This window comes from Barbus barbus (assembly GCF_936440315.1).
Source record: "Barbus barbus genome assembly, chromosome: 25".
Lineage (NCBI taxonomy): Eukaryota > Metazoa > Chordata > Actinopteri > Cypriniformes > Cyprinidae > Barbus > Barbus barbus.
Window position 1 is genome coordinate 12,390,724 of NC_136753.1, and position 26,117 is coordinate 12,416,840.

The 26,117-nt window shown below is 37.7% G+C and overlaps 1 protein-coding gene across 5 annotated transcripts in view; it reads right to left on the minus strand.

Moving 5' to 3' along the window:
• The window catches only part of LOC306844645 (rhomboid-related protein 3-like), a 69,926-nt gene that overhangs the window by 13,384 nt on the left and 30,425 nt on the right, over positions 1 to 26,117 (minus strand). For 2 of the 5 annotated variants that reach the window (XM_079376925.1, XM_079376927.1), the window contains 3 exons: positions 11,273 to 11,431; positions 8,221 to 8,445; positions 4,061 to 4,209 (listed from right to left, as the gene is read on the minus strand). In XM_079376925.1, the coding sequence (XP_079233051.1) occupies positions 4,061 to 4,209; positions 8,221 to 8,445; positions 11,273 to 11,431 (533 nt within the window). Of the gene's footprint in view, positions 1 to 4,060; positions 4,210 to 8,220; positions 8,446 to 11,248; positions 11,432 to 13,938; positions 14,078 to 26,117 lie in introns of those variants that run through there. The other 3 variants (XM_079376924.1, XM_079376926.1, XM_079376928.1) reach the window with 2 other exon arrangements.

Genomic DNA, 26,117 nt, shown 5'->3' on the forward strand with positions numbered 1-26,117 from the left:
TATCTTTTGCCACGAGGGGGAAGTCGAACCCCCAATTGCTCCCCGGGCGCCGCAGCATGGCTGCCCACTGCTCCGGGTGTGTGTTCACGGTGTGTGTGTGTGTGTGTGTGCGTATTTGTTCACTACTCACTGCTGTGTGTGTGCACTTGGATGGGTTAAACGCAGAGCACCAATTTCGAGTATGGGTCACCATACTTGACAATACGTCACGACTTTACTTTACTTTTCAGAAGAGTTGGATTAAATCGCTCTATTCATTTGGATTAACTTTAGAATATCTTTAAGTACTTTTTGAAGGTTGCATGGACTTGAAGATTCTCTAATTGATCACAGATCAAAAGAACAAAAAATAATATGATTACTGTACCACCACCTGCCCTTATCAACCTCCAGATGTCAGTGGTGAACTCAAGAATATCTGGTATTTTATGCAGTCAATAGGTAACTTTGAATGACACTATTAGGTTTAATTAGCAGAGAACAGTTTTTCAATTTTGTTTCTTTACAAGCTCTTCTTTCAATAAACCTTAATTTATGGAAGAACGGAAAATGCTGTTGCTGTGATCTTACATAAAATCTTCAAATACTTGTCAGAAAAGAGTAATGTGTCAGAGATGAGGCCTGTAGTGGGTGTGCTCTGACACACGAGCGACCTGATTCTGGCATGAGTCATTTCCCAATTCCACCCCTATTCCAACTTTGTTTAGTCCAGCTTTTTTTTTTTCTAAAGCCCTGTTCACTTCACCAACTGCACTAATTCTTTGACTTTCAGTGTTGCACATGAAAAACTTTTACACTTGAAGTCCTTCGCATCTACAACAGCATAGTGACATTTCTGGGTTACAGAGAAACACTTAACTACAGGTTATGTTGCTCATGTCACATACTTGGCTCTCCTCAACATTGCCAAACAGATCCGATAGAAGCCCAGTGGGGCAAAATCTGGACCCAGATCTAAAATAATAAGAAGCAGGACAAGGTCAGAATAATTATCCTCGTAGAACAAGGACCTGAAATTCACTAAGCTTCAGATAACTGGGGCATAAAACTTAAGTCATGGTGTAGGATGATCATAAAGAGCTAAAAGAAAGAATCACTGACAAACAGCTTATTCAGTATGCTGCTAAAGACATCAGCCTGACAGACAAAAGAAACTAAGAAATGAAACAGAAGAGCCTTTAATAAAATATCTGAACTGAATGTGATCTCTGAATATATAAGCCAATCTTCAGTACAAGCACTGTCCAGCTTTCCCCAGAAACAGCATATAAAAGTAACTGAATCACTTATCAGGACAATCTGCATGAATAATTTAGAATTATGAATGGCTAGGGGTCTGATCTGAAACTGATCTCTGCTTCAACAAAACCCACAGTTTCCAGAATAAAAGATAATGAAATCCCTGCCATGAAAAGATTGAAATAAGAGGGACATTTTTCATCTGATAAAGCAAGAACACATTTCACACATTTTTTTCATGAAAAAAGTGTGTCTACAGTACATACAATCACACACAAAAGATCCTGTACGCACACACTGTACTGTACTTTAATAAAGACGTGTGACAAATAATTCTGCTGTGGCTTTGTTTAAAACTATTTTTGTTAGCTGATCAAAAAAGAAAAAGTAAATGGCAACATTGTGTCTTGGTATTAACTTCTTGTTTATTGAACTGATCGTAATCAGGCTGTTGGTTTGATTATCACCACATCAGAGCAACAACACACTTGCTTTGCTCCTCCAGTAAACACAAATTCACCTCTCATAAAAAAAAGATATAGATATAATTTTGTGAAGGAAAGAACATTTTAAAAAGTGTCAAGATGTGATCCAATGTATAGTTTAAATATTAAAATACTGTACATTTTAATAAGGAATAGCATTAGCATGTTAAAAACTGTCTTTTGCGTGGTGAGGTATATTAAAAGAATCTCAAAACTTTCAAGGACAGCATAATACCAAAAACAACGCACGTACAATAAGTACCAGTTTTCTTCTGGCATTGACCTTTACAATGGCCTTTACCCATCAGATTACAAGCAGAATCGTGTGAAGGGGATTTAGAAGGGCAAAATAAAAAGGTTAGTGGACAATGCGAATTTCTGTTTGTCAATGCAAAACACTTCTGTTTCTACTCCAAACAAAATGATGTTTGATACAACTGCTGATCATCTGAGATCATGTGGTGTTTAATGCTGCAATGCTGTGACACCATCTCAGAATGAGTCATGTCCTACCCACTGCTGCTGATGAAACCAAGTTAGAGAGTGACTTTTGAAAAGCCTGTGTCTGTGTGAAAGAGTCTGTGTGTTCTCCCATTGGGATTCTGTTGGTGCAGAAGACAGAGCGGATCACTAGCTTGGGTTAATGGGGAGATTACTCTGTAGATGAGTGTAATATAAAACATTAAACCCCACAGATCACAGCATATCAGACATATCAGGGCTCAAGCCCTCTATCAACCTCTGACACAGGCCTTCAGCCCTTCATGTCAGAGTAAAGCTTTTTGAAATGTGGTTTAATAGCATTTTGTGTGCCTGAAAATGCTGCATTGAGGGTGTAAGCATTTTAAAATGCCAGAAAAGAAACAGCTAATCAAAGCAGTATCTAAAAATGGCATGAATTAGCAGCAGTGAGACACATTTTGAGGCTGCAATACTCTTGGGTGATTTGAGATACAAATACATCTTTAAATTACAACAGAGAAAAAGGTAATGTTAGATAAACATTACTTTTTAACATACATAATGATGTTATCAACATGATAATGATGTTATCAACAAGATAATGATCTATCAACATGATAGATAATGTTGGAGTAAAGTTAAGCACCATGAAAGCCTGATCTGCACCTGAGAAAGGTTTTTTTTTTATTCCTGCTTATTTACAGCTCTCTGTATTCAGATTTCTCAATTGTAGCATAGAGCTGCCAGCTATTTCTGTGTAATGACAACTCAACTATAACACACCAGCGGTTTATCTCATATCACTTAGAGATCTCTGTCTCTTTTCATACCAATTTTACAGTATCTCAAAAGCATTAACTAGAAAATGTGCTTTTTTTCAGTTTCAAGAAGGTGGATGGTTTTAGGTGGTGTTGATGGTAACTTACAGTACACTACATGCAACAACTACCATGCTCTGTGGGTAAGAGATCATAAGAGATCTCATGATTACTGTATGTTAGCTAGCTAGTAAAAAATTACTTTTGGTAACACTTTCTATGAAGCCCATATTTATAATACATTATAAGGGTATTCTTAAGGCATTATAATGAATGCAAAATGCATTTAAAAAAAAAAAACAACCTTATAATATGTTATATCGTCTTATAAATAATCATGAAAACAATTATAATACATTATAATGCTTACGCATTTGTGGTTATAACTTTTAAGATTATGATTATTTATAACACAACGAACACCATATTAAATCTACTTTTACATTTATAATGGACTATATATCTTGACATTATGATCTGCATAGTATACAGTACATCTTGTGGTTAGGTGTGGAGTGCTATTTGAGTATTCCCTGTGAGGCTAATATTAATTTTAATGTGAACTAGTTAATAATTTCTAGTTAATAATTGCAAGATATGAGACTTATAATACATTATAACTATGAGAAATATAATCCATTGTAACTTAAGTGGATGCAACGTGTTCACTGTGCGAATCATCATACTCTTAAAAGCTATAACCACAAATAAGGAAATATTATAATACATTAAAACCTTTCTTGTGAATATTCATAAAATGATATAACATATAATAAGGTTTTTTATAATGCATTATGCATTCATTAAAATGCCTTGAAAATACCCTTATAATGTATTAGAAAGTGTTACCTAACTTTCAATTAAATTCTCCTATAGAAATTAATATTTTAATATTGCTTCCACGATGATTGTAATGGACTATTTTTCTCCAAAGGAATTTAAGATAATCTTAATTTAGTTTTAGAATAATTTGAAATCAAATAAATATTTTATGTTCATATATTCATATTAACATAATGTGTTGTCTTGTAGTAATATAACTAGTGTGTAACTCACCCTGCGTGCATGAAGATGTAGCTAAGGTAGCGCCAGGCCTGAGCTCTGAGCTGCGGGTGGTATGGCAATGGGCCCTTCAGGAAGTATGGTGATGAGACTTGCAGAACCCAGCGGTTAAGTTGGAATCCGTAATACATAAAGACAACAACCTGAGGACAATGTGGAAAGTAAGAGCCTGTTACTGATGTGATACTTGTGCTGTCCTTCAAAACATAGTGGGGCGCCTACAGAGGAAGCATTTTAAGGGCACTCTTCACACAATGGCTGTTCTAAAAGTGTTTTCAATATTGTTGAAAATAGTCCCTTTTGCTCACCAAGACTACATGTATTTGATCATAAATACAGCAACAATTGTAACACTGAGAAATATTACAATTTAAATCAATTTAAAAACAACTTAAAACCTTTTTCTACTTTAATATACTATTACAATGTAATTCTGTCACATGATTCCAATGTGCTGTTTTGTATATCATGTATTAAAGCAATTAGCACAGTGTGGATGGTAAGAAAAATGTTATTATTATTATTATTTAGTCATTTAGCAGACGCTTTTATCCAAAGCGACAACAGAAGCAATCAATTGTAGTATTAAAACAACTAAAAACAGATCCAAAACTAAAAGCTAAAACTTTATAAATACTACCTATACTCATTTTAAAAATAAATGAAATAAAAATGACAAATGCATACAACAAAATTTTAAAACTTAACATTTAAATGAAAAAAAAGCTAAAAACAATTCATAATATTAAAGAACAAAAGGTATAAGAGTATAAGTTGTACAAAACAACTATCTACGTATATGTATATGTACAACCACACACACATACATGTCACGGTTTTGTTTCTGTTTAGTTCCTGTTTGTCCTTATTTGGTCGGTTTCCTGTCATTAGTTAATCATCATTTATTCCATTCACCTGTCTTGTACTGTCACTGTCCCGTATACGGGACGCCTAACTTTACTTCAGTATATTACAATTAAATCCTAATGTAATCATGACAAACTATATATCATTGGAAAGGTCTAAGTCTCCTAAATATATATTTTTTTGTTGTTACAAATTATGTAGGAACAGCAATAGATTCATTTATGACAAGAGTGTACCAAGAGTCTGTGATAAATCTACATCATAAAAGGAGTTCTGACCTTTGTCACAAAAAGTCTTTATTTTCTTGCCTTTTTCCTATCACGTTTTAGCAATCATCATATGTTATATACCATTTGAAAGCTTAAAATCTCAAAATTCATCCTGTGAAAACTATTTTGAATCGGACATTGCGTTACCATAGAAATGGTACTTCAAAATGTTTTAGCGGTCTCCTCCCCCTTAGCGGGGGTGTCATATTACAAAATGTATTATCGTCTTTTAGAATCAAAACTTTTTATAATCTTGACAAAACACATATCGTTGGAAAGGTCTGAGTCTCAAGATTCCATATCCAAGAATCCATTTGATGTTTATTTTGTTATAGATGTAATATTGAGAGAGAAATTGTTAGATTTGTGCCAGAAATGCATCAACAAAAAATTCAATGGAGTTTGAATGACACCCGGTGGCTGTTTTTGGTATAACGCCTAAACAAAATTGCATATGAACCACAATTTTTTTTTATATCAACTTCAAATTTGGAACACAACTTATGTACATATATGGCTTTAATTCTATAGCAATTTTAGATTTTTAACTATTTTTTAAAATATTTATTTTATATAAAATAAAATAAAAATAGTATAATACATTTGTTTTACAGTAAATTTAAACTTCTATAACTTTTTAATACTTTCATTTTATTAAATTATTTCACTTTTGTAATAATCTGCTAATGGTCTTCTTTAAAAAGAGACCAACCTTAGGTATGTATTCAAAAGCGTTCATGAATTATAATAATTTAAGTTTACATGTTTACACTTTTTTACAAGTTTACAAGTTTACACTTTTTCATGAATTTTCAAAAATGGGGGTGACATTTAAGGGGTTAATCATCTTGTTTCCTCATTAGTTTGTGTTCTTTATAAGCCTTGAGTTCAGTAGTCGTCTTCGTCGTGTCTTAAAATAATTTTTATGCTGTTTATTCTGTTGTCGAAGACGTTTGCACGATTAAAGAACCCACGGCGATGATTGTGCCGCCGCCGCCCACGGAGAAAACAAGCCCGCCGCCAGAGAGTAAGGCAAGGTCGCACACGGACGCTCACGTGCCATTGGGGGTACTTATAATTTATGAGGGGATGACTTAGACTCCTGTGCCCGCTCCTCGACAGCGCCCTCCTGTGCCCGCTTCTCCAGGGCCAGTCCCTCCAGTGCCTGCTTCTCCAGGGCCAGTCCCTCCAGTGCCCGCTTCTCCAGGGCCAGTCCCTCCAGTGCCCGCTTCTCCAGGACCAGTCTCTCCAGTGCCCGCTTCTCCAGGGCCAGTCCCTCCAGTGCCCGCTTCTCCAGGGCCAGTTCCTCCAGTGCCCGCTTCTCCAGGACCAGTCTCTCCAGTGCCCGCTTCTCCAGGGCCAGTCCCTCCAGTGCCCGCTTCTCAAGGACCAGTCTCTCCGGTGCCCGCTTCTCCAGGGCCAGTCCCTCCTGTGAAAGTGCTGACAGAACGCCCCCAGGAATCCACACTGCCCGAGCAAGTGCCCTCCAGTGCCTGCTGCTCGCAAGTGCCCTCCTTCGTCTCTGCTGGTCCCGTTCAGCCCTCCTACGTCTCCGCTGGTCCCGTCCAGCCCTCCTGCATCTCCGCTGGTCCCATCCGCGCTGCACGAGCGCCCCCAAGTGTCCGGGCTTCCAGAGCGCCCTCCTATGTCTCCGCTGGTCCCGTCCAGCTCCGTGCTGCCCGAGCGCACCAAAGTGTCTGCGCTTCCAGAGCGCCCTCTTTTAACAATACAGATTGTGTCAAAGCACATAACAGTATCAAATTAGAGGATAGAGTGTCAGTAATGTATAAAATAAGATTACTAAATTTTCAGTTAAGGCATTTCATTATTGAGTTCAGAGATGTCATTGTATAGATCAGTTTAGTTTAAATAGTATCTGCTAAATCAAATTGACGATAATCACTAGAAATTAAGTGTCCCCAACTGAGCAAGCCACAGAAGAGAAACAAGTACTAGTAGGAAAGAGGAGAAATAAAAAGCGATACTTATATCCTCTGCCGGTGTCCCTGCCCGGTTGAGTTGCACGGTAGAGTCGATGGTCTTTAAACTCCTCGGTCTTCATATGAGGAGGCCTTCACACGACAACCACTGCCACGGTAAACTAAGCTTTTTTTATACCCATCTAACAAAATACTAATTGAATTTAGCTGGACACACTTTCCTTATTTTTCCACAACAAATGGCCAAGCAAGCGCCGACATTGACAAGATACGTGAGACAGAACGAGACCAAAGGCCATATCAGCACATCTCCACACAGTAAACAAAACAAGCGTTAAATGTTAATGTTCAATATTGATAAACATTTCATTCACTACTAATTTAATAAAAATAATTATTGTAATTAAACATTTATTATTTTACCCAAAGTATTTTATGCTTATTAGAGCATTAGCTTTGTAGCTTATCAACATGTTCATGTCAAATCTTAGGAAAATTAATTGCTAGCTAAGCCACCCATGCAGGGGGTACAGTGATTGGACTCAGTGGGTTCTCCTCACACCAAGAAGATCCCTGGTTCAGGTCTTCTGAGCAGGAAGGCCTTTTAATTTAGAGTTTGCATGTGTTTTTCTCTCTGGGTACTCCCACAATTTTCCCCACAATCTGCAGCTTCAGCAGTTGTACATGTAGGCATTGAAGCAGCTTACTAGAATCTGTTAAGCTTTGAATCATATTATCTCCTACTGAAAAGTGGGGCCTGGTATAAAGACTTGCATATCACTTGCATTTCTGCTGGAACTGGAGGAAGACTTTCAGTTCAATGACTCTCAAATTCATTATTTGTTCATTCATTTTAAAGGAGAGTTCAAGAACATTGATCTGACTAGTGTGATCTCTAGTGACTTTAATCTATTTAGAACAGCAGTAATGGGCCCAGTTTATACATTAATACATGTTTTAAACTATGTACTAACATTTAAATCAATCATTTGATACAGTCTTTCATCTGCTGTTATGTTTTGAGGTAAAAAAGCATTTTTTTCTTTTAATAATCTTCAATAGTAAAGTTTATTCTAACCTCTGCTATAGTGATGGCCAGCATAAGCCATGGTGGTGGACAGTAGGTGTAACTGTCAAAGTACCACTTGCGGTCCACCTCTCTTGGCAAAGTCTCATAGGCAACGTGACGCACAAGTCTCCGAGACAGACCCAAGCCCACTTCCTCTCTCAGTGCGGAATTCCTGAGCTGCCGACTCCCCTGCAGGATCGCTCGACGGAAACTGTTTGAGCGCTTGTTGCTCATCTGAAAAAACAAAACAAAACATGACACAAATTGAACAGTCATGTTTATCAGCACTTTTCTTGTAAATATGCAAATGATCATGTAACAGTAACAAAGTCAATTAAGTTTTTATATACAGACAGGCAGAAATTTTTATATTCCTCTGTGATCTCATTTACTGTAATCCTTAATAATATTTATTTTTTCTCATTCAGAATCTCTGACTACACTAATTCACCACCTGGGTTTTTTGGGAAATATCCCTGATGTTATTGGTCTATGAGCTGTCTTTCTGTCTTTGACAGTGCACCCTATCACACATCCTATGACCCCCCCCCCCCACCCACCCCCACCACACCCCTTCTCTGCCACAGACAGAATGCCACTGTTGTCACTTAGCAACCGATTAAAGATTCCACACTCATTTCAAGTCTCAGAGCAGCTGTGTAACAAACAGTGTGTAAGTTATTGCATGAGTGTGTTTGTGCGTATGAGACAATGCTGTTCAAACAAGCTTTTCACTGCTGAGGCAAAAAGCCCTCCTCAAAAACCTGGAATGTTCTTTTATCCAATGCCCTGATCAGGAATACAGGTCATGCATTATGTAAGTTGTAGAAGAGGCCCTGAGAAAGATGAAGAAATTTAGTTGGAAAGCCCCTAAAGATGTTGCCTTTGCCATCACATGGGGATCAAATGAAATAGTTGAAAACATGACTAAGCTGACCTACAAAGCTTACAGTTTCACGATTCACTCAGTAAAGCTATAAAACTCTGTTAAATACAGTAAAGAAGCCAACTTTGTGAAAAAATAAAGCCAGAGAATAATGACCGCAGCCCCCTGTCCTTGTCTGGATAGCAACTCACCTCAGATTTAGATTTTGTAGAGGAATATGTGCACACAACCATCAAGCTGTTTCTATTGATGTTACATCAGTGCCTGTTTGTTTGATATAGATACACACATGGACACACAAAATAAAATACGTACACACACTGGCCAGTTTTTTTTTTTTTTTTTTTTAAATAATACTTTAATCCAGCTAGGATTCATTAAACTGATCAAATGTGACAGTCAAGACTTCCAGCTTAAATTCTGTTCTTTTGACATTTTTAGTTCCTCAAAGAATCATCAGAAAAAAATGCATCATGGTTTCCTCAAAAAATGCAAGCAGCACAATTGTTTTCAAGTGTGATAATAAGAAATGTTACTTGAGCACCAAATCAGCATATTAGAATGAAAAAGGGTGTGTTGAGAATGCAAAAGGACAATAGTAAACAGTTTTTTTTTTCAATTAAAGTCAGTTCATCATTGATTCAGTGATGTCATTTTCTAGCTCAGTTCAGTTTCATATATACTATATAATAATGAATAATTAGCAGGTATTTGTTATTAAAAAGGTTTGTCTAAAAAAGCACAAAGGTACATTTGGTAATGCTTTACAATAATGAACATTAATAAACATTTATCAATTTAAGTTAATATTAATTTATGCTGTTGCTCATTAATAATTTATGTTGTAATACATTAACTATTGTATTAATATATATAAATAATGTTTAGTGTCTATCTGTATAAATAATGTTTAAATCTTTTAATGTTAAAAATGCATAGTGCAAACATTAACCAATAACATTAATAAACACTGGATGCTGTCAGACTATTGTGTTATTTTTTTATTCATGATGCCTAATCTATATTCTTAACAATAACCAAATGAAAAGTGTTACCAGACTTTATTTTGTAAGTGAATACTTGATTAACTCACTAAAGATGGAAACATAACCGTATATTTATCATGATGTGAAAGAAAATGTTTTTGACTTGCGCTGCTTACTTCAACCTCACAAACAACCACTATTAATTTCCTCCTACTGTTACACAGCTTTAATAAAACATCTCACATTAACAGTTACAGTCTGTGTGCCATAACTCTTTATACACTCACCTGATACTCCCTTTACACATTCCCCACAAAAACAAACAGACATTAAGTGCTCCCTGGGATGCACTTTTCAGTGGCATAATGATTTGTAGAGGATTTTTGTGTTGGTTGTTTTCATTGAAACCACACAAGGAAAAGTCAAACAATATGGTATTTAGAGATTACACACACAAATTATGTTCTCTACTTTTAGAGCACCATGGTGAAAGACTGAAAGACTGTAAGGCTGAATAAAAGAAAGAATTCTCAGAAAATACAAGACATAATGGAGTGGTGCTGCCACACTTTAATTGCTTTCCATCACAGTGAACACAATGGTGAAACACTGCTATTAATGCACGTATATAGGATTTTCCATCCCTCCCAGTCTCCCTCTAGCATCTCCTTTCTACTGTTTTTTCTCATCCCTTAAACTAAAAATTTCATCCACCACTAGTTTTTACAATCTGTCTTTCCCCTGTATCTCTGTTCTCACATTGTTATAGTAGACAATGAATGAGAGCTGTACAGGAACAAAAGAATTGTAGAGACCCCAATTGCATGTGCCTCATTCCTCTCTGTCCCACTTTCACATGACTTGCTGCAGCCAATCAAAACATAGAATCTGATTCAAAGTTTCACTGCATTGCTTTATAGCACTATAGCTCTATTCTCCAGCCACTGTGGTGAACAATGAGACTCTTTGAAGAGTGCTGCATGTGTGAAAGAAAGACTGAGAGAGAATGAGAAAGAGACAGGGAAAAGGGCAGAAGAGGGTGTGAGATTGAGCATGGGTGGCATTCAGATTTTCCCACAGATTTGAAGGCATTCCCATGCAAGTGGATATGGAACATTCCATGTTTTGGCTTTTAGTTCAGGGTCAGAAGTTCTACAAACCTCACCTCAAGTTCATCTGCAGAACTCACCAGGTTAACAAAATCCTGGTAACAGATCTTTCCATCAGCATTTCCGTCAGCCAGGGCAAGAAGAACCTCCAGCTTGTGAGGGTCCAGTTCTGATCCATGAGCCGCAAGCAGGTCTCGGAAACGCTCAGTACTGATGAAGCCTGAATTCTCTGGGTCATACTGAACATATCACACAGGAGAAACAGGAAATTAGAATTAATTTTCAAATTCTCATTCTAAAACGTTTCCACAACACTCACTGTTGAACATTCTAAGAACAGTTCTTTGAACTAACATGATGATATTCATTACAGAGGAATTTATTCATCATTCCATCTGAGGACTATAAGTAGAGGGACATTACTGGATTTCATCTATTAAATAAATTAGAAGATAAATATTAGGGATTGTGAAAATTAATGTTAACACACTGAATATTGTCGTCTTCACATTGCCAAGTCTGCACAGAAGCTGTATCTTAAGTGTCAAAAATACTGTACCATGAAATGCATGATATATAACGTTTTTCATAAAACTGTAGAAATAATTTTAAATATTAATGTTGTTTAATATGAATTTAAGAATACAGAAACATGGTGTTCAATGAAGGAAACTCTTAAAAATAAAGGTGCTTCACACTGCCATAGAAGAACCATAAAGAACCTTTAACATCTGAAAAACCTTTCTGTTTCAGAAAAAGGTTCTTTGTGGCGAAAGAAGGTTCTTCAGATTATACAAAGGTAAGAAAGAGATGGTTCTTTTAAGAACCTTTGACTGAATGGTTCTTTGCGGAACCAAAAATGGTTCTTCTATGGCATCGCTGTGAAGAACCTTTTAATTTTTATGAGTGAAGGTGGCCCTGATGCTTTCTTTTACACAGAACAAAAGCAGCATCTGAACCGCCTCTGATACTAAGACATTATAACGGTTTCATTCATTCTCTGTGATCTCTAACAACTGAACAGAACTTTCAGAGCTGATAGGAACTGAGCCGCAGCACAAATGTCACACTCAAAGTTTCTGGCAAAGACCTGTTTATACAGAAATGCTAGAGAAAGTCAGATGGGGAGTTAACAAAAGTAGAGTCAGTTGCATTCTTTCTGTATGAATTATTTATCATTGAAGCTCAACAAGTAAAATATCACCCACAATCAGTTCATAAGGCCAGTGACAAAACATATGAATACATGTCAGATTGTGTCCATAAAGTGTGTGAAAAGTTGTTTTATTACGTATGTATGTATGTGAGTTTACAGAGGCAAAAGTCCTAGTTGATAGTGACATTTGGTCCCCCAAACTAAATTATGACCATTGGGGCTTACAAACATATGTTTAGGTAATCAGAAAGATAAGGATGGTTTAATGGCATAATGTTAATAACATGATCTGTGTCTGACATTGTGTTTTGTGTCAAAGTTCAAAGAGCTCATCCTGTTTTAATTGGTGTCAATGCGTCAGCCCTTCAGGCTTTCAAACATTCATTCACTGTTTGCTTGGGCAGCTAAGGTCATAATACACACACACACACACACACACACGCACGCACACACAGACACGCATGAACCTCTTTCTTCTAAATTAGAGAATTTGCATATAAATATGGCTCAAGATTAATGCACAGTTTCCTAAACATTATTACAGCTAAAAATGATCAATCAACACATACACATACAGTATCAGATGGATCTGCATAAACCAGGAGAAAAATGTATCTCACTGAATGGGAACATTGATGCTTTAAATGTAAGCTGACCTATCATGTTAATGCAAAACATTCTGCAATGTCATTTAAGTATTGCTAAAAACAATTTAAGTTTTGAAGGCAAATGTACTTTAATGCACAACCCTAATCAACCACTCATACTTTACCAAGTATTACACTGGCTTGTGGATCCCTTACCTTTTGTAGAATCACTGTAATGCACAGAATCATTCTCTTTATTTTTTTTTCTTTTCTTACCTTTTTTCTTATTTTTTTATTAATTTAACTAAAGGTGCACCAAACAGCATGATAAAAGACTAATAAAGAATTATATTTATTATTATATTAAATTATTTTGGAATACACAAAATATAAAAAGATTAAATTAATAAATTAATTCCTAAATAATAATAATTTCAAATAATAAAGTTAATTTCTAATTATTACACTAATCATTAATAATGACTAATATAATATAATATAATAATTTTATAATCATTCAGCTCCAACACAGTTTTGTGCAAGTTTCTAGTAATCCTGAAGACCTTGAGTAGCTGTTTAATTAAGGCTCTAGAACATTCTCCAGGGCAGTGGCCCTCCAGGAACAATTTTGGACACCCCTGATATAGAATGTGGGGTCACAGGTGTGCATTTATTGTCAATGGCTTCAAACATGGCTCTTCCATTCAGAATTTATAGACTATATGTTTGGTTGCACTTTATTTTATAGTATGTGCACTTACGTGTATTTACAGTGTCCTTAAGAAAGTACTGGGTAATATACAGTAACTACATGGTAAGAGCTAGGTTCAGGGTTAGTACCTAGTCATTATCCAGTTATTTTAATTAATGTACTTGCGGAACAGGACTGTAAAACAATATGCTACCCTCTAGAGATAACTAGAGATGATATGAGAGAGAAAAAATATTTCCATTGTTATTCAGACATTCAAACACACAACAGCCTCTCAAAAGATTTACCCACCTCTTGAATGATCTCTGCTAACTTCTGTGTGCTGTTAATTTTGTCCCCACAAGCTTTCATGGTATGATCTGTTCCTTTCCCACACTGTCCCCATAGAGGGAGAGAGTGAGAAGCTGGAGACAGAGACTAATCTCTACGCATTGGGGATTTACAGTTCAGTGCAGACCCCCACCCCCAGAACACACGCAAACAAACACCCACCACAAACTCCACCCTCAACCCCTTAGCCTACATTCTTAGAACCTGATCACAAACACACACTCTCTGCTGTGAACGAGAAAACACATACATTCTCGGTGCCATACCTACATGAACTATTTTTAGTAAACTGGCTAACAGACAGATTTGACAGAATCCAGCTCCAACAATGGGGTTTTGATGGCCTAGTTTATTCTGCCACCTTACCTAATTATACATCACACACATACATACTCTCTCTGCTGAGCCTTCAAAAGCACAAACATAACCGATGAATCTAACAAAATGACTCAGCTAAATGTAAGCATGCCAAGTCCTTTCTTAAAATGTAATTTAATTCTATTATGTTGATGTGTTTGTGAAGTTGATAGTGCTTTTATGAAACCCTGTTGTACATAAAATGTATTATATTGTAGACACCAACCACTGCAGCCCCGATAATTAAATACCACATTAATCCTGCTTAAAGACAGTCCTGGAGCTGATCTTTCATTACAGAGCTAAGAAAAGGGGTGGTGTGTGTTTGTGAGACCCCTGGTATTCCAGGCCTCATTTTCACACAGCCGCATATTAAACAGTCTTCCTTACACAGGAGAGAATAGAGTTCACCAACTGCCACAATCTGTATGTGTGTGTGCGTGTGTGTTTGGAAGAGTAGGGATAAAAAGATTAATACATCTCCAAATAATTGTAACAATTGTTGAATTATTTGATTCATATGGAAACTACTTCCACCCCCTGAGTAAAATTATAATTAAAAGAATAATTGTGAGATAAACTAAAAAATAAATAAGAAAATAAGAAATACAATATATATATATATATATATATATATATATATATATATATATATACATATATATATATATATAGTATATATATATATTTTTTTTTCCCATATACAACAAATCTTGTAAAATGTCTTGGTAAAATTAATGTTCATCGACAAAAATCTAGCAAGTCAGAGTTATTATTATAGATAATCACAAGGTATTATTATAAAGAAGATAATCGATTAGCTAATGGAAGTTCAGGGCTAATGTCAGTCTGCGTCTCGTGTTCCCCCGCCTCTCGTGTCCATATTTGGCCTTTCTGTTCCTGTCCTCGTTCCCTGTTCATTAGTTAATTAGTCCCTAGCCCTGTGTGTAATTGCACCGCACCTGTTTCTGTTCTTCCTTGTTGATTTCTCCATGTTTATAAGCCCTGTGTTTCCCTGCCCGTGTCCGGTATTAAACGTCATATGTGTTTGCCGATACCCCAAGCTCCCTGTTCTATGTTTCTGGATTCTAATAAACCTCCATATTGGATATTTCCGTGTCTCCTCGCTCCTTGCCCCGAGAGCTACGTGACAGAATACTGGACCAGACAACATGACTATGGCTGAAGACAGGCTTTGGTGTCTGCGGCAGGATGGTCGGGAATTGGTAAGATATGTGGAGGAATTCCTTGAGCTTTCCAACGAGGTGAGCTGGATTGATGCCTCCCTCGGTGTCTGTTTTCGGCTTGGGTTGGACGATGATGTCATCAGCTGCGATCTCCCCTCATCCAGTTTTTCCCTGATCGAGCTGATTAATTATGTCCTCCGTGCTAATAGTATCGGTCTAGAAGTAGAGGTTTGCATAGACGATCGTCGTCCAACCCCAGCCGAAAATCACCTGGCCCCACCAGCTCACCCCTCGCCAGGACCCTCCACATACCCAACCAAATGTTCCGGCCACCCAACTCTTCCCAGCACCGCCGCTGTCCTCAGCCCAGAGCGCCTCCGAGAATCCGCGCTGTCCGAGCGCCTCGGAGAATCCGCGCTTCAAGAGCGCCCCCGCGAATCCGCGCTTCAAGAGCGCCCCCACAAATCCGCGCTTCAAGAGCGCCCTCCTGTGCCTGCTCCTCACAGGTGCTCTCCTACGTCTCCGCTGGTGCCGTCCAGCTCTCCTGCGTCTCCGCTGGGGCCGTCCAGCTCTCCTGCGTCTCCGCTGGGGCCGTCCAGCTCTCCTGCGTCTCCGCTGGGGCCGTCCAGCTCTCCTGCGTCTCCGCTGGGGCCGTCCAGCTCTCCTGCGTCTCCGCTGGTGCCGTCCAGCTCTCCTGCGTCTCCGCTGGTCCCGTCCAGCTCTCCTGCATCTCCGCTGGTCCCGTCCAGCTCAGGTCCTCAAGAGCGCCCCCAAGTGTCTGCGCTTCCAGATCGCCCCCAAGTGTCTGCGCTTCAAGAGCGCCCCCCAGTGCCGGCTCCTCGCACGTGCCGGATCCTCTCCCGTGCTGGCTCCTCGCACGTGCCCTCCCGTGCCGGCTCCTCGCACGTGCCCTCCTGCATCTCCGCTGATTCCGTCCAGTTCCGCGCTGCAAGAGCGCCCCACAGAGTCTGCGCTGCAAGAGCGCCCCACAGAGTCCGCTCCGCAGTGGCTCCCAGGGGGGGACTTCCCCAAGAAAATTGGGGGGGGGGGGGTAACAGGGTCACGGCCTGTGTGGCCGGGCCAAGGGCCAAGGCCACAGAACCCCTCGGGCAGCCCGAAAAAGTAAGGCCTCCCGAGTCCCCGTATCCGCCCTGCCCTCCCGAGTCCCCTGATCCGCCCTGGCCTCCCGAGTCCCCTGATCCGCCCTGGCCTCCCGAGTCCCCTGTCCGGCCATGGCTCCCGGAACGGGCCCCGCCCTGGAGGTCAGTAGCCCTGTCACCTGATCCCTGGAGGCCTCCAGAGCGCCCACCCCCCCCTCCCCATTCGATGGTGTTTGGCATGAGGACACGCCTTCCGGAGGGGGGCGTCATGTCAGTCTGTGTCTCGTGTTCCCCCGCCTCTCATGTCCATATTTGGCCTTTCTGTTCCTGTCCTCGTTCCCTGTTCATTAGTTAATTAGTCCCTAGCCCTGTGTGTAATTGCCCCCCACCTGTTTCTGTTCTTCCTTGTTGATTTCTCCATGTTTATAAGCCCTGTGTTTCCCTGCCCGTGTCCGGTATTAAACGTCATATGTGTTCGTCGATACCCCAAGCTCCCTGTTCTATGTTTCTGGATTCTAATAAACCTCCATATTGGATATTTCCGTGTCTCCTCGCTCCTTGCCCCGAGTACTACGTGACAGCTAAGTACGTAGAAGACCTGGTCCATAACTAATGCACAAACAAATAACAGGAGAAAAGGGGTGGTGTGTGTCTCACATGCTCTTTAAATGTAGCTGAATAGAATAACATTCATCATATTCAGTACCTTATCTTATGCTGTAACTAAACTCATACATGTCCATGTGGAAAATTATGCTAATTCAAAAAGGATTAACATAATTATCTCCTCATGAACAGGAAACACGAACAACAGGATTAAAACATATTACAGACCCTACACACAATCATGCAATAAGAAAGTAATCACCACCATCAATTATGTATTATTCTGCTATATTGCAATATACATACATTATATATATATATATATATATATATATATATATATACACCCTGTATTATATAAATATATTTACTGCATCTCCAAATTAGTGCTGAATGAACTTTAAGACAATATTTAAATTTCTTAAATTTTAAATATTTGTTTAATGGCATATTTTTATTTTTATGCCATGTTAAAGAGATTAAAGATGTCAAAAGGTCAAATCCTTAACATATTTCCTAGTTTTATGCAGTGTACATATGAATCAGTTGGCCCTTCTGTCACTTAGTAATTCTTCTTATAAACCCCCTGGTAGTGGGGTTTATAAGAAAGATTGTTGGCATCCATATGACCCATCCAAGGCAGTCAGAGACCAGAAGAAACACTCTCTATCATGAGAGTGAGGAAATTTGCTTTGAAAAAAAGGGAAAAACTCCATCGTCAAAATGCTTGAATATGTTTGCAAATTTTAAACACAAAATTTTGGAGCTCATTTATCCGGATATAACTCATTTTTATAAAAAAATAATAATGAATACAATAACTGCATTCATAAGTAAGTTTTAATTATTTGATTCCAAAGGGAGAACAATTTTAAAATCCAGTACCAAAACAAAATGCAAATTTGGAAGCTTAGATTCAGAAACACATTATACACACACTGGAACACTGGCTATCCCTCTTCAGCTCAATGTCCTTACAGACCGCTGTTACAAGACATTCTGTTCTCTCATTAATAGCTAGACCAGAGGCTGGTATCTCTACAAATAATGACATGAAACAATAGCAGCCAGGTCACAAATCAGGTGTGAGTTACGGCCTCCATACAGTATTTAGATAAAGAACCAACATGAATTAAAAGCTGCTAAATAAAAAAACACTGTGCCCAGATTACAGTATGATGTCATTCACAGCAGCTATTAAAAGAAATGTGAAAACAGAACACTATCCAGGGAGTGTGAACACAAGCTCATTTTCACTGCTTGGGAGCACAGTAATTTCATGGCTGGTGCCTTCAGTACTGAAGACACTATTCAAAATTACAAAGCAACAGTGTGTGGAAACAAGTCAAGAATGTACAGACAATCATAATTAGCACTTCAAACAAAGGGTGTCATCAAACATTATGCACAGACAAAATGAACCACTTTTGTCTGGGTGCTCAGTACCATTGAGTTTTTTCATGGCCTCCAGGGTTTTGCATATGTTAGCTATTGCTCAGCTGCTTTAGAAGACTGTAGCATAAATCGGCCCGACCCTCAGGCTGTGAACCAACAAAAGCTGCACTGCATGGGGTGTACAAAACCACCCAGGCTCATTGGAAAAATGTGCCTGTGGTGTCATTTCTGCAAAATTATATTATGTTGCTTCTTGACAACTTCAAATTTAAATGTTCAGTGATTGGCACTAGAAGTGTGCTCTGTTCGTCCTTAAACAGATGAGCATGAATGTGTGCAATGGTTTATTATAATGGTTGCAGCAGTTTGGAAATGAAATGTCAGGTGAGTGGTGCTAAGGTTAATGCTCATTTTAATAATAAATATTCTTTGAAAATAACGTACCACCTACACTAAACCCTACCCTAAACCTATCTGATATAACGTGACATAAAAACACTCTTTTATTATTTTTGTATTGTGACTGATGTTTCTCTCGCTCGCTCTCTCTCTCTATATATATATATGTATACAGTCGTGGTCAGAATTATTGGCACCCTTGGTAAATATGATCAAAGAAGGCTCTGAAAATAAACATGCATTATTAATCCCTTTGATCTTTTATTAAAAACAAAATCACAAAAATCTAACCTTTCATTGAACTAAAACAATTGAAAATGGGGGAATTATGAAATAAATGTTTTTCTCAAATACATGTTGGACACAATTATTGGTACCCCTAGAAATTCTTATGAGTAAAATATCTCTGAAGTATATTCCCATTCATATTCACAATTTTGAGCACTCTAGGGTGATTATGAACATGAAATTATCCAGCATTGGCTTCCTGTTTCACAGAAATATAAATAGGAGGGAAAACAAAGCCTAAATTCCCTTAATCATCCATCACAATGAGAAAAACCAAAGAATATATTTCTGATGTGCAGCAAAAGATAATTGAGCTTCACAAATTAGTGAAGTGGCTTTAAGAAAAGAGCTAGAGCAGTGAAAACTCCCATTTACACCATCAGGGCAATAATTAAGAATTTCTAATCAACAGAAAATGTTACGAAACTGCCTGGAAGAGGACGTGTCTATATCGTCCTAATGCATGGTGAGGAGGAAAGTTTGAGTGGCTAAAGACTCTACAAGGACCACAGCTGGAGATCTGCAGAAAATAGTTGAGTCTCGGGGGCAGAAAACCTTAAGAAAAATGGTCAAACAGCACCTACATCACCACTTGTTGTTTAGGAGGGTTTCAAGAAAAATTCTCCTAGCTCATCCAAAAACAAACTCCAGCATATTCATTTATCAGACACGACTGGAACTTCAAATGGGACCGGCTTCTATAGTCAGATGAAACTAAAAAATTAGCTTTTTAGCAGCAAACACTCAAGATAGGTTTGGTGAACACAGGGATAAAGTACCCCATGTGTACAATGAAATATACTGCAGTATTTTTGATGTCGTGGGCCTATATTTCTGCTGGATGTCCTGGACATCTTGTTTAGACATATGGTATCATGGATTGTATAAAAATATCAACAAGTGATTAAAAAAAATCAAGATAAAAAATCAACAAGTGACTGACTCTGTTAGAAATCTTATATTGGGCCATGTTTGGATCTTCCAACCGGACAATAATCCAAACACAAACCTTAAAAACAACACAAAAATAGATCACTGTCAAAACCAAGCTTCTGCTGGCCATTCCAGTCCTCGGACCTGAACCCTGTAGAAAATGAGTGAGGTGAACTGAAGAGAAGAAGCACCGTCATGGAGCTGGGAATCTGAAGGATCTGGAGTGATTCTGGATGAAGGAATGGTCTCTGATCTCTTATCAGGTTTTCTCTAACCTCATCAGGCATTATAGGAGAAAATTTAGAGCTGTTAAACTAGCAAATTTTAAACTCTTATTATCCAATGAAAGGTTAGATTTTTGTGAATTTTTTTAATAAAAGATCAAAAGGATTAACAATGCAGATTAATTTTCACAGCCTACTTTGATCATATTTACCAAGGGTGCCAATAATTCTGACCACGACTCTCTATGTGTGTGTGTAATCAAATTAAATTAATTTATAACAAAACCTTGCATTTTTATTGTCAAGATGCTGCACAACAGAACTGTATAAATGAATAAAAAATATTCCCAGTCATAGGTACCAATCTTGTGCGAAACAGATCTAAGACGATGAACTAAGACGAGGGACAGCTTTTTAGTTATTATAAGGGGGTTATAAGGGAAGTGCTCTTTGTGTGCTTTCTAGGCTATATAATCTATTCAGAATTTGTATAAAACTTTTGTTTTTCAGCCACATACATGCTGCAAAGTTTCGGGAATGACAAGAGCAATGGACAGGACAACAATATACATGAAAATATGTGCGCATTGAGGCTAGAATACACTAATTTCTGAAGCACTCTCAGTATTTGGATAAAGTTGGATAAAACTGTGCTTGAGCAGTTTTCATTATTAGTAACTCATATTTAGGCGATCACATGGAGTTTTGTAGTAAGCTATGCTTCAAAGTCAGAAAAAATTAGCAGGATATTTGTTAATTTCCTCTGTGAAAATCTCTATACAGTTAGAGTAAACACAGTTGATTTCATCTTATGTGTGGATTATTTGGTTTTATTTAGTGTGGATCTCCAGTTTCAACAGCTCTGATAAGTAATAAACAATGTGATATGCGGCCAGCCAATGTTTGAAAACACAAAACATTATTTACCCTATTTGTCATCTACGAGGCGTCCTTTACACGTTCCCTGTGTGTAAACGTCAGTATTCACGACTGTCAAATGTCTGTATTTTGCACTTGCATTATTTTGTTTCTGTTCATGAATTGAATTCTTCATCAAGCGCATCATCACATGGAGAAAAATAATTGAAAAAGGGGCTTGATTTAACGCTTAGTAATAAGCCCATATCATTTGCAACCAATTATATTTGGTTGATAATGTATTTGCACTTTAAAATAAGGCGGGATGTGGGGGGCGGTGTTTGGGTTACAGACGTTGGGCACCCTCTGGCAGAAACATAAATCAGAGCCCATGACCTTGGTTGTACGATATTCCTTAAAATAATTATAATATTATTATCATTACTTTGAGAATTATATTTTAGTATATAATAGCAATATGTTTCTATCATAATTTCTTCAAGTTAACCAGTTTTTTATTTTATTTTATTTCGACAGGTTGTTGTGAAGCTCTTTCAGATATACTTTCCATTTTAATGTGTATTTGACAGTATTTATTTATTTATTTTTTTAAATGAAAGTGTAAAACTGGTGAAAAGTGACTCTAAGAGTAGCTCAGGGGATGAAGTTCATGTGTTCATGTTTTATATATTGAGACACTGATGCTAAAAACAGTGGCCATCATGTGTGTTTGAGTTTTGACAAAACTGTGCCATTCACACAGAGACAAACAGAACATGCAGACTTATTAGTAACTTGCACTGACTGGCTGTTTTTGCCTTTATTTCTGCTGTGTGATAGACTGTTAGATTAATCCACATTGAGTAAAAATGTCCAGAGATTATTGTGATTATCTTGATATGATATTGTTTATTGCCCAGCCCTGCTGGGAATGATCATTAAAGAGGTCATGAATTGAGAAATCTAATTTTCCTTGATGTTTTGAAATGTAAGAGGTCACTGTGCTATAAAAATATCCTGTGAATTTCAGAGCTCAAAACTTCCTCATTAGTCCAAAAACGGCTTTTATTGAAACCAAGCTCAGAAAACGACTCCTTTCAGATTTCATCACATTATGACGTTGATCTGCAGAATCAGATCAACGCCTACTTCAATATCTTTGGCCCCGCTCACTGGAGCATTAGTGAGATGAAAAGGAGAGAAGAGCAATACAATACAGGATAACTGGACTAAAAATTACATTACCTTCCAAAGGATCCTAATCTTAGGAAAGTGATTATTTATTTTTAACTATCTGGATATCTAAGTATAGCATTATTTGTTTGTTCAGTGCATTTCACTGTGGATTCTTTGGCAAATCAGTCACAGTTTCAGTGCAGGCTTTGCGAACAGACTTTTGCAAGATATGGACCTGACAGAAATATCACAACATGTAAGTACCTGTATCTGTAGTAACTGTAAGTAACAGAATCAAATTTAAGGTCTTTACACTAGATTCTAGGACTGCCACTGAACGGCACATCCCTACCTGAATACACTACTAAAAGTGTATGCTCCTTTCTGCCAGATAAGGTCTCTGAATGATCGATGCCAAAAAATCACTTGCCAAAACCTTCACCCTCTCTGTTCCTCTCTGGTGGAATCAACTGCCAACCTACACCTAAATTGCTGAGACCACATCTTTCAAGAAACAGCTGAACAAACAATTTTCTGTAAGCACCTAACCATGTTTGCGAACATCCAGAAAATGGCTGGGTACAGTGATTTAGAGGAGAATTTAAATGTGATGGAATGCGCAGATAATTTTGAACAGCTCTCAGTGCTGAAGGACTGTTTTAAGAAGGTGGTGTAGTTACTCGAGTTACTTCCAACAGGGCCAATCTACATTCATCACCGCAAGAAATATGCAATGGACACACACCCCAGCTGGACCTGATTTCTCCCAAGGATTTTTTTTTCTCCATAAGGATCTTTTAGAGATTCTCCTTCCTTCCAGTGGCTTTTGGTTTGCTTACAACAGCTTACAGACACATATTAATTTTTAATGTCACTGTAAATTGAATATAAAACATTATTACTGCAGTAATTTTCTGTAAACAGTGTGCATTGTATAAAGTTCTATATTAATGACTTTATTTGACTTAACCAGCTAAAACCAATCCGAGCCAAATAGTTGTCGTGTATTGTATGTTTTAAAGAGATACAATCTGTTCCTGTACATTTTGGAACACACACACAAAAAAATATATTTCGAAGAATATTGGTAACCAGACCGTTTTGGTGACCTTTGGCTTCTATTGAATGGAATAAAAAACTACATATTTCTGAAAACATCTTTTATGGTAAAACAAAATGTAAGTGAACTAGTTTTACAAGAACATGGGGTTGATTAATGATGACATTTTTCATTTCTGGGTGGACTATTCCTTTAAGAATCAGCCAACTTTTTACCTTGCTCCATTTTATTCTGTTTTTGTGTCTAGTATCCCTATGGTTTAATTGCCATAAACCACTTGAAATAGCCAAAGTTCAAATTTGGACATGCCCAGTCTAGGCGGAAATGAGTCTACTTCAGCTGGAATTTCTTCACACCAAAACAAAACGGCAGACAGCTTATCAAGGCAGTTCCGTCTCAGCTCACTGCCTAAAATTAAAGACAACCTGTACAGCCTGTCATGTTCTGGATATTTTCCCACACACCAGCACTGACAGGAACTAGAGTACATGTTTGAAAGATTACATCAAAGCCTATTACAACAGAATAAACAGAAGTTTTTTTGTGCATGTTACTCACAATAATACTTGGAATAATGTATAGCCATCCATTATCATAAAATAGGATCTGCATGCAAAAAAAGAAAAGTCTTGTATATGTAATGTTGCTTTCAGTTGATGTGAAATGCATTAAACTAGCACAGCTGTTTATGAAATCCCTTGCCTGGGTCTACAGTCAAATATGCGTAGTCAATATGTACCACATTTCCAATGCTTTGTCTCTTTCTCCTAGGATTGTAAAACAAGACTTAATTCAATCCATTTCAGATGCTGCACTGAGTAAACAAGATCCATCAATGAAGCCACACTGAACTGATGGATTAACGGTCAGGGCCACTGGGCATTTGTCTGCAGGCCATACTTCACACCATTAATTGCCCAGACACCATTTCTCACATTTGCACTAAAGGTCACGTCTAGTTCAGATTGGCCCTAATCATGCATTTAATCTCTCTGAGGCTAAATTTTGCAGAAATGTAAAACTACAAACACTATTAGTATTTATAATTCTGTGTATATTTATCTGTATACACACATGCTCAAATTAGCCTTAATCTCTTTGAAAACATGTTTAAAGTTTGAAAACAGTCCTAATATATCCCATTTTTCATTCAGGCCACAAGGAGTTGCATGGTTTGTAAATGAGACCTAGTAACTTTGTTGTTAAGACTAAATGCTATATCTGACCAAAAACTATTATGTCTTTGCCATGTGTTTAATAACAACAATAAGAACAATGTGCATTTCCAATATAGAATTACAAATTAACTGCAAAACAAACATTGATCAGTGCTGTATACTGGCATTTGCAACATTCTTTGACATTCTCTGCATTGTCTGCAGAGACAGCTCAGATGTAAGACCCATATTTGGCCCAATTTCACGGGATTGTACCCGCTCTCCATCTTGCTCACCCCTCTCAGTGAAAATGAATTGTAACCTAATGGAACATTTTTTCCAAGCAGCTCTCTGTCCTTTACTTCACTGCTCTATCTATGCGTTGCGTTGATAATGGCAGAGGATTGTCCCGGAAGAGAAGAAATCTTTGAATAAAGTCGTTATTTTTGTTTTCTTTGTGCACAAAAAATATTCTCGTAGCTTCATAAAATTACAGTTGAACCACTGATGTCACATGGGCCATTTTAATGACGTCCTTACTACGTTTTTGCCTTGATCGTGGTAGGACCCTTAATGCCTGTGGAGGATCAGAGAGCTCTCGGATTTCATCAAAATATATTAATTTGTGTTCCGAAGATGAACGAAGGTCTTACAGGTTTGGATCGACATGAGAGTGAGTAATTATTGACAGAATTTTCATTTCTGGTTGAACTATCCCTTTAATCTCAATTGTATAGGATAACGATTACGACAGATATACACAAAGTTATGAAATTTTGATTAAAGGCTACAATGGCCTATAAAAAAATGCATGAATTAATTATTCACAATAAGACCAGTACCATGCATTAAGGTTATTTTTGGTTTCATCATCTTTATTGTAAGATTTGTAATTCCTCTACATTTTTATTTTTAACATATCATTTTATTATATTTCCTCACAAGGTGTAAGGGTATAGGCTACATATTTATTTTGAATACAAAGTATGTTTCAGGTTTAAGCATGTGCATAGATAACAATTTAGGCAGTAAATTGTTCTTTCCCTCACACAATGAAGTTAGAATACAATCATTTAGCAGAGTTACATGGATAAACTGGCAGATATACGCCCCTCCCCCCAAATTTTTTAAATGCGTAAAATATTTAAAGGTGCAGTAGGAGATCTTGGAAAATGCTAACTAGCCTGATAGCACTGAAAGCGAACGTCCCACCCTCACTGCAAATCGCCATCCAAAGCCACGCCTCATGAACGCATTTACGCACACAGACCAGACGACCAGAGACAATATTACTACAATACATCATATGTCATTAACTGGTGAGAAAACTTTATAGCACAGTTATTACTACTATAAATTACTACAATACCAGGAAGGAAGGCCAGGTTGTTGATGTTTGC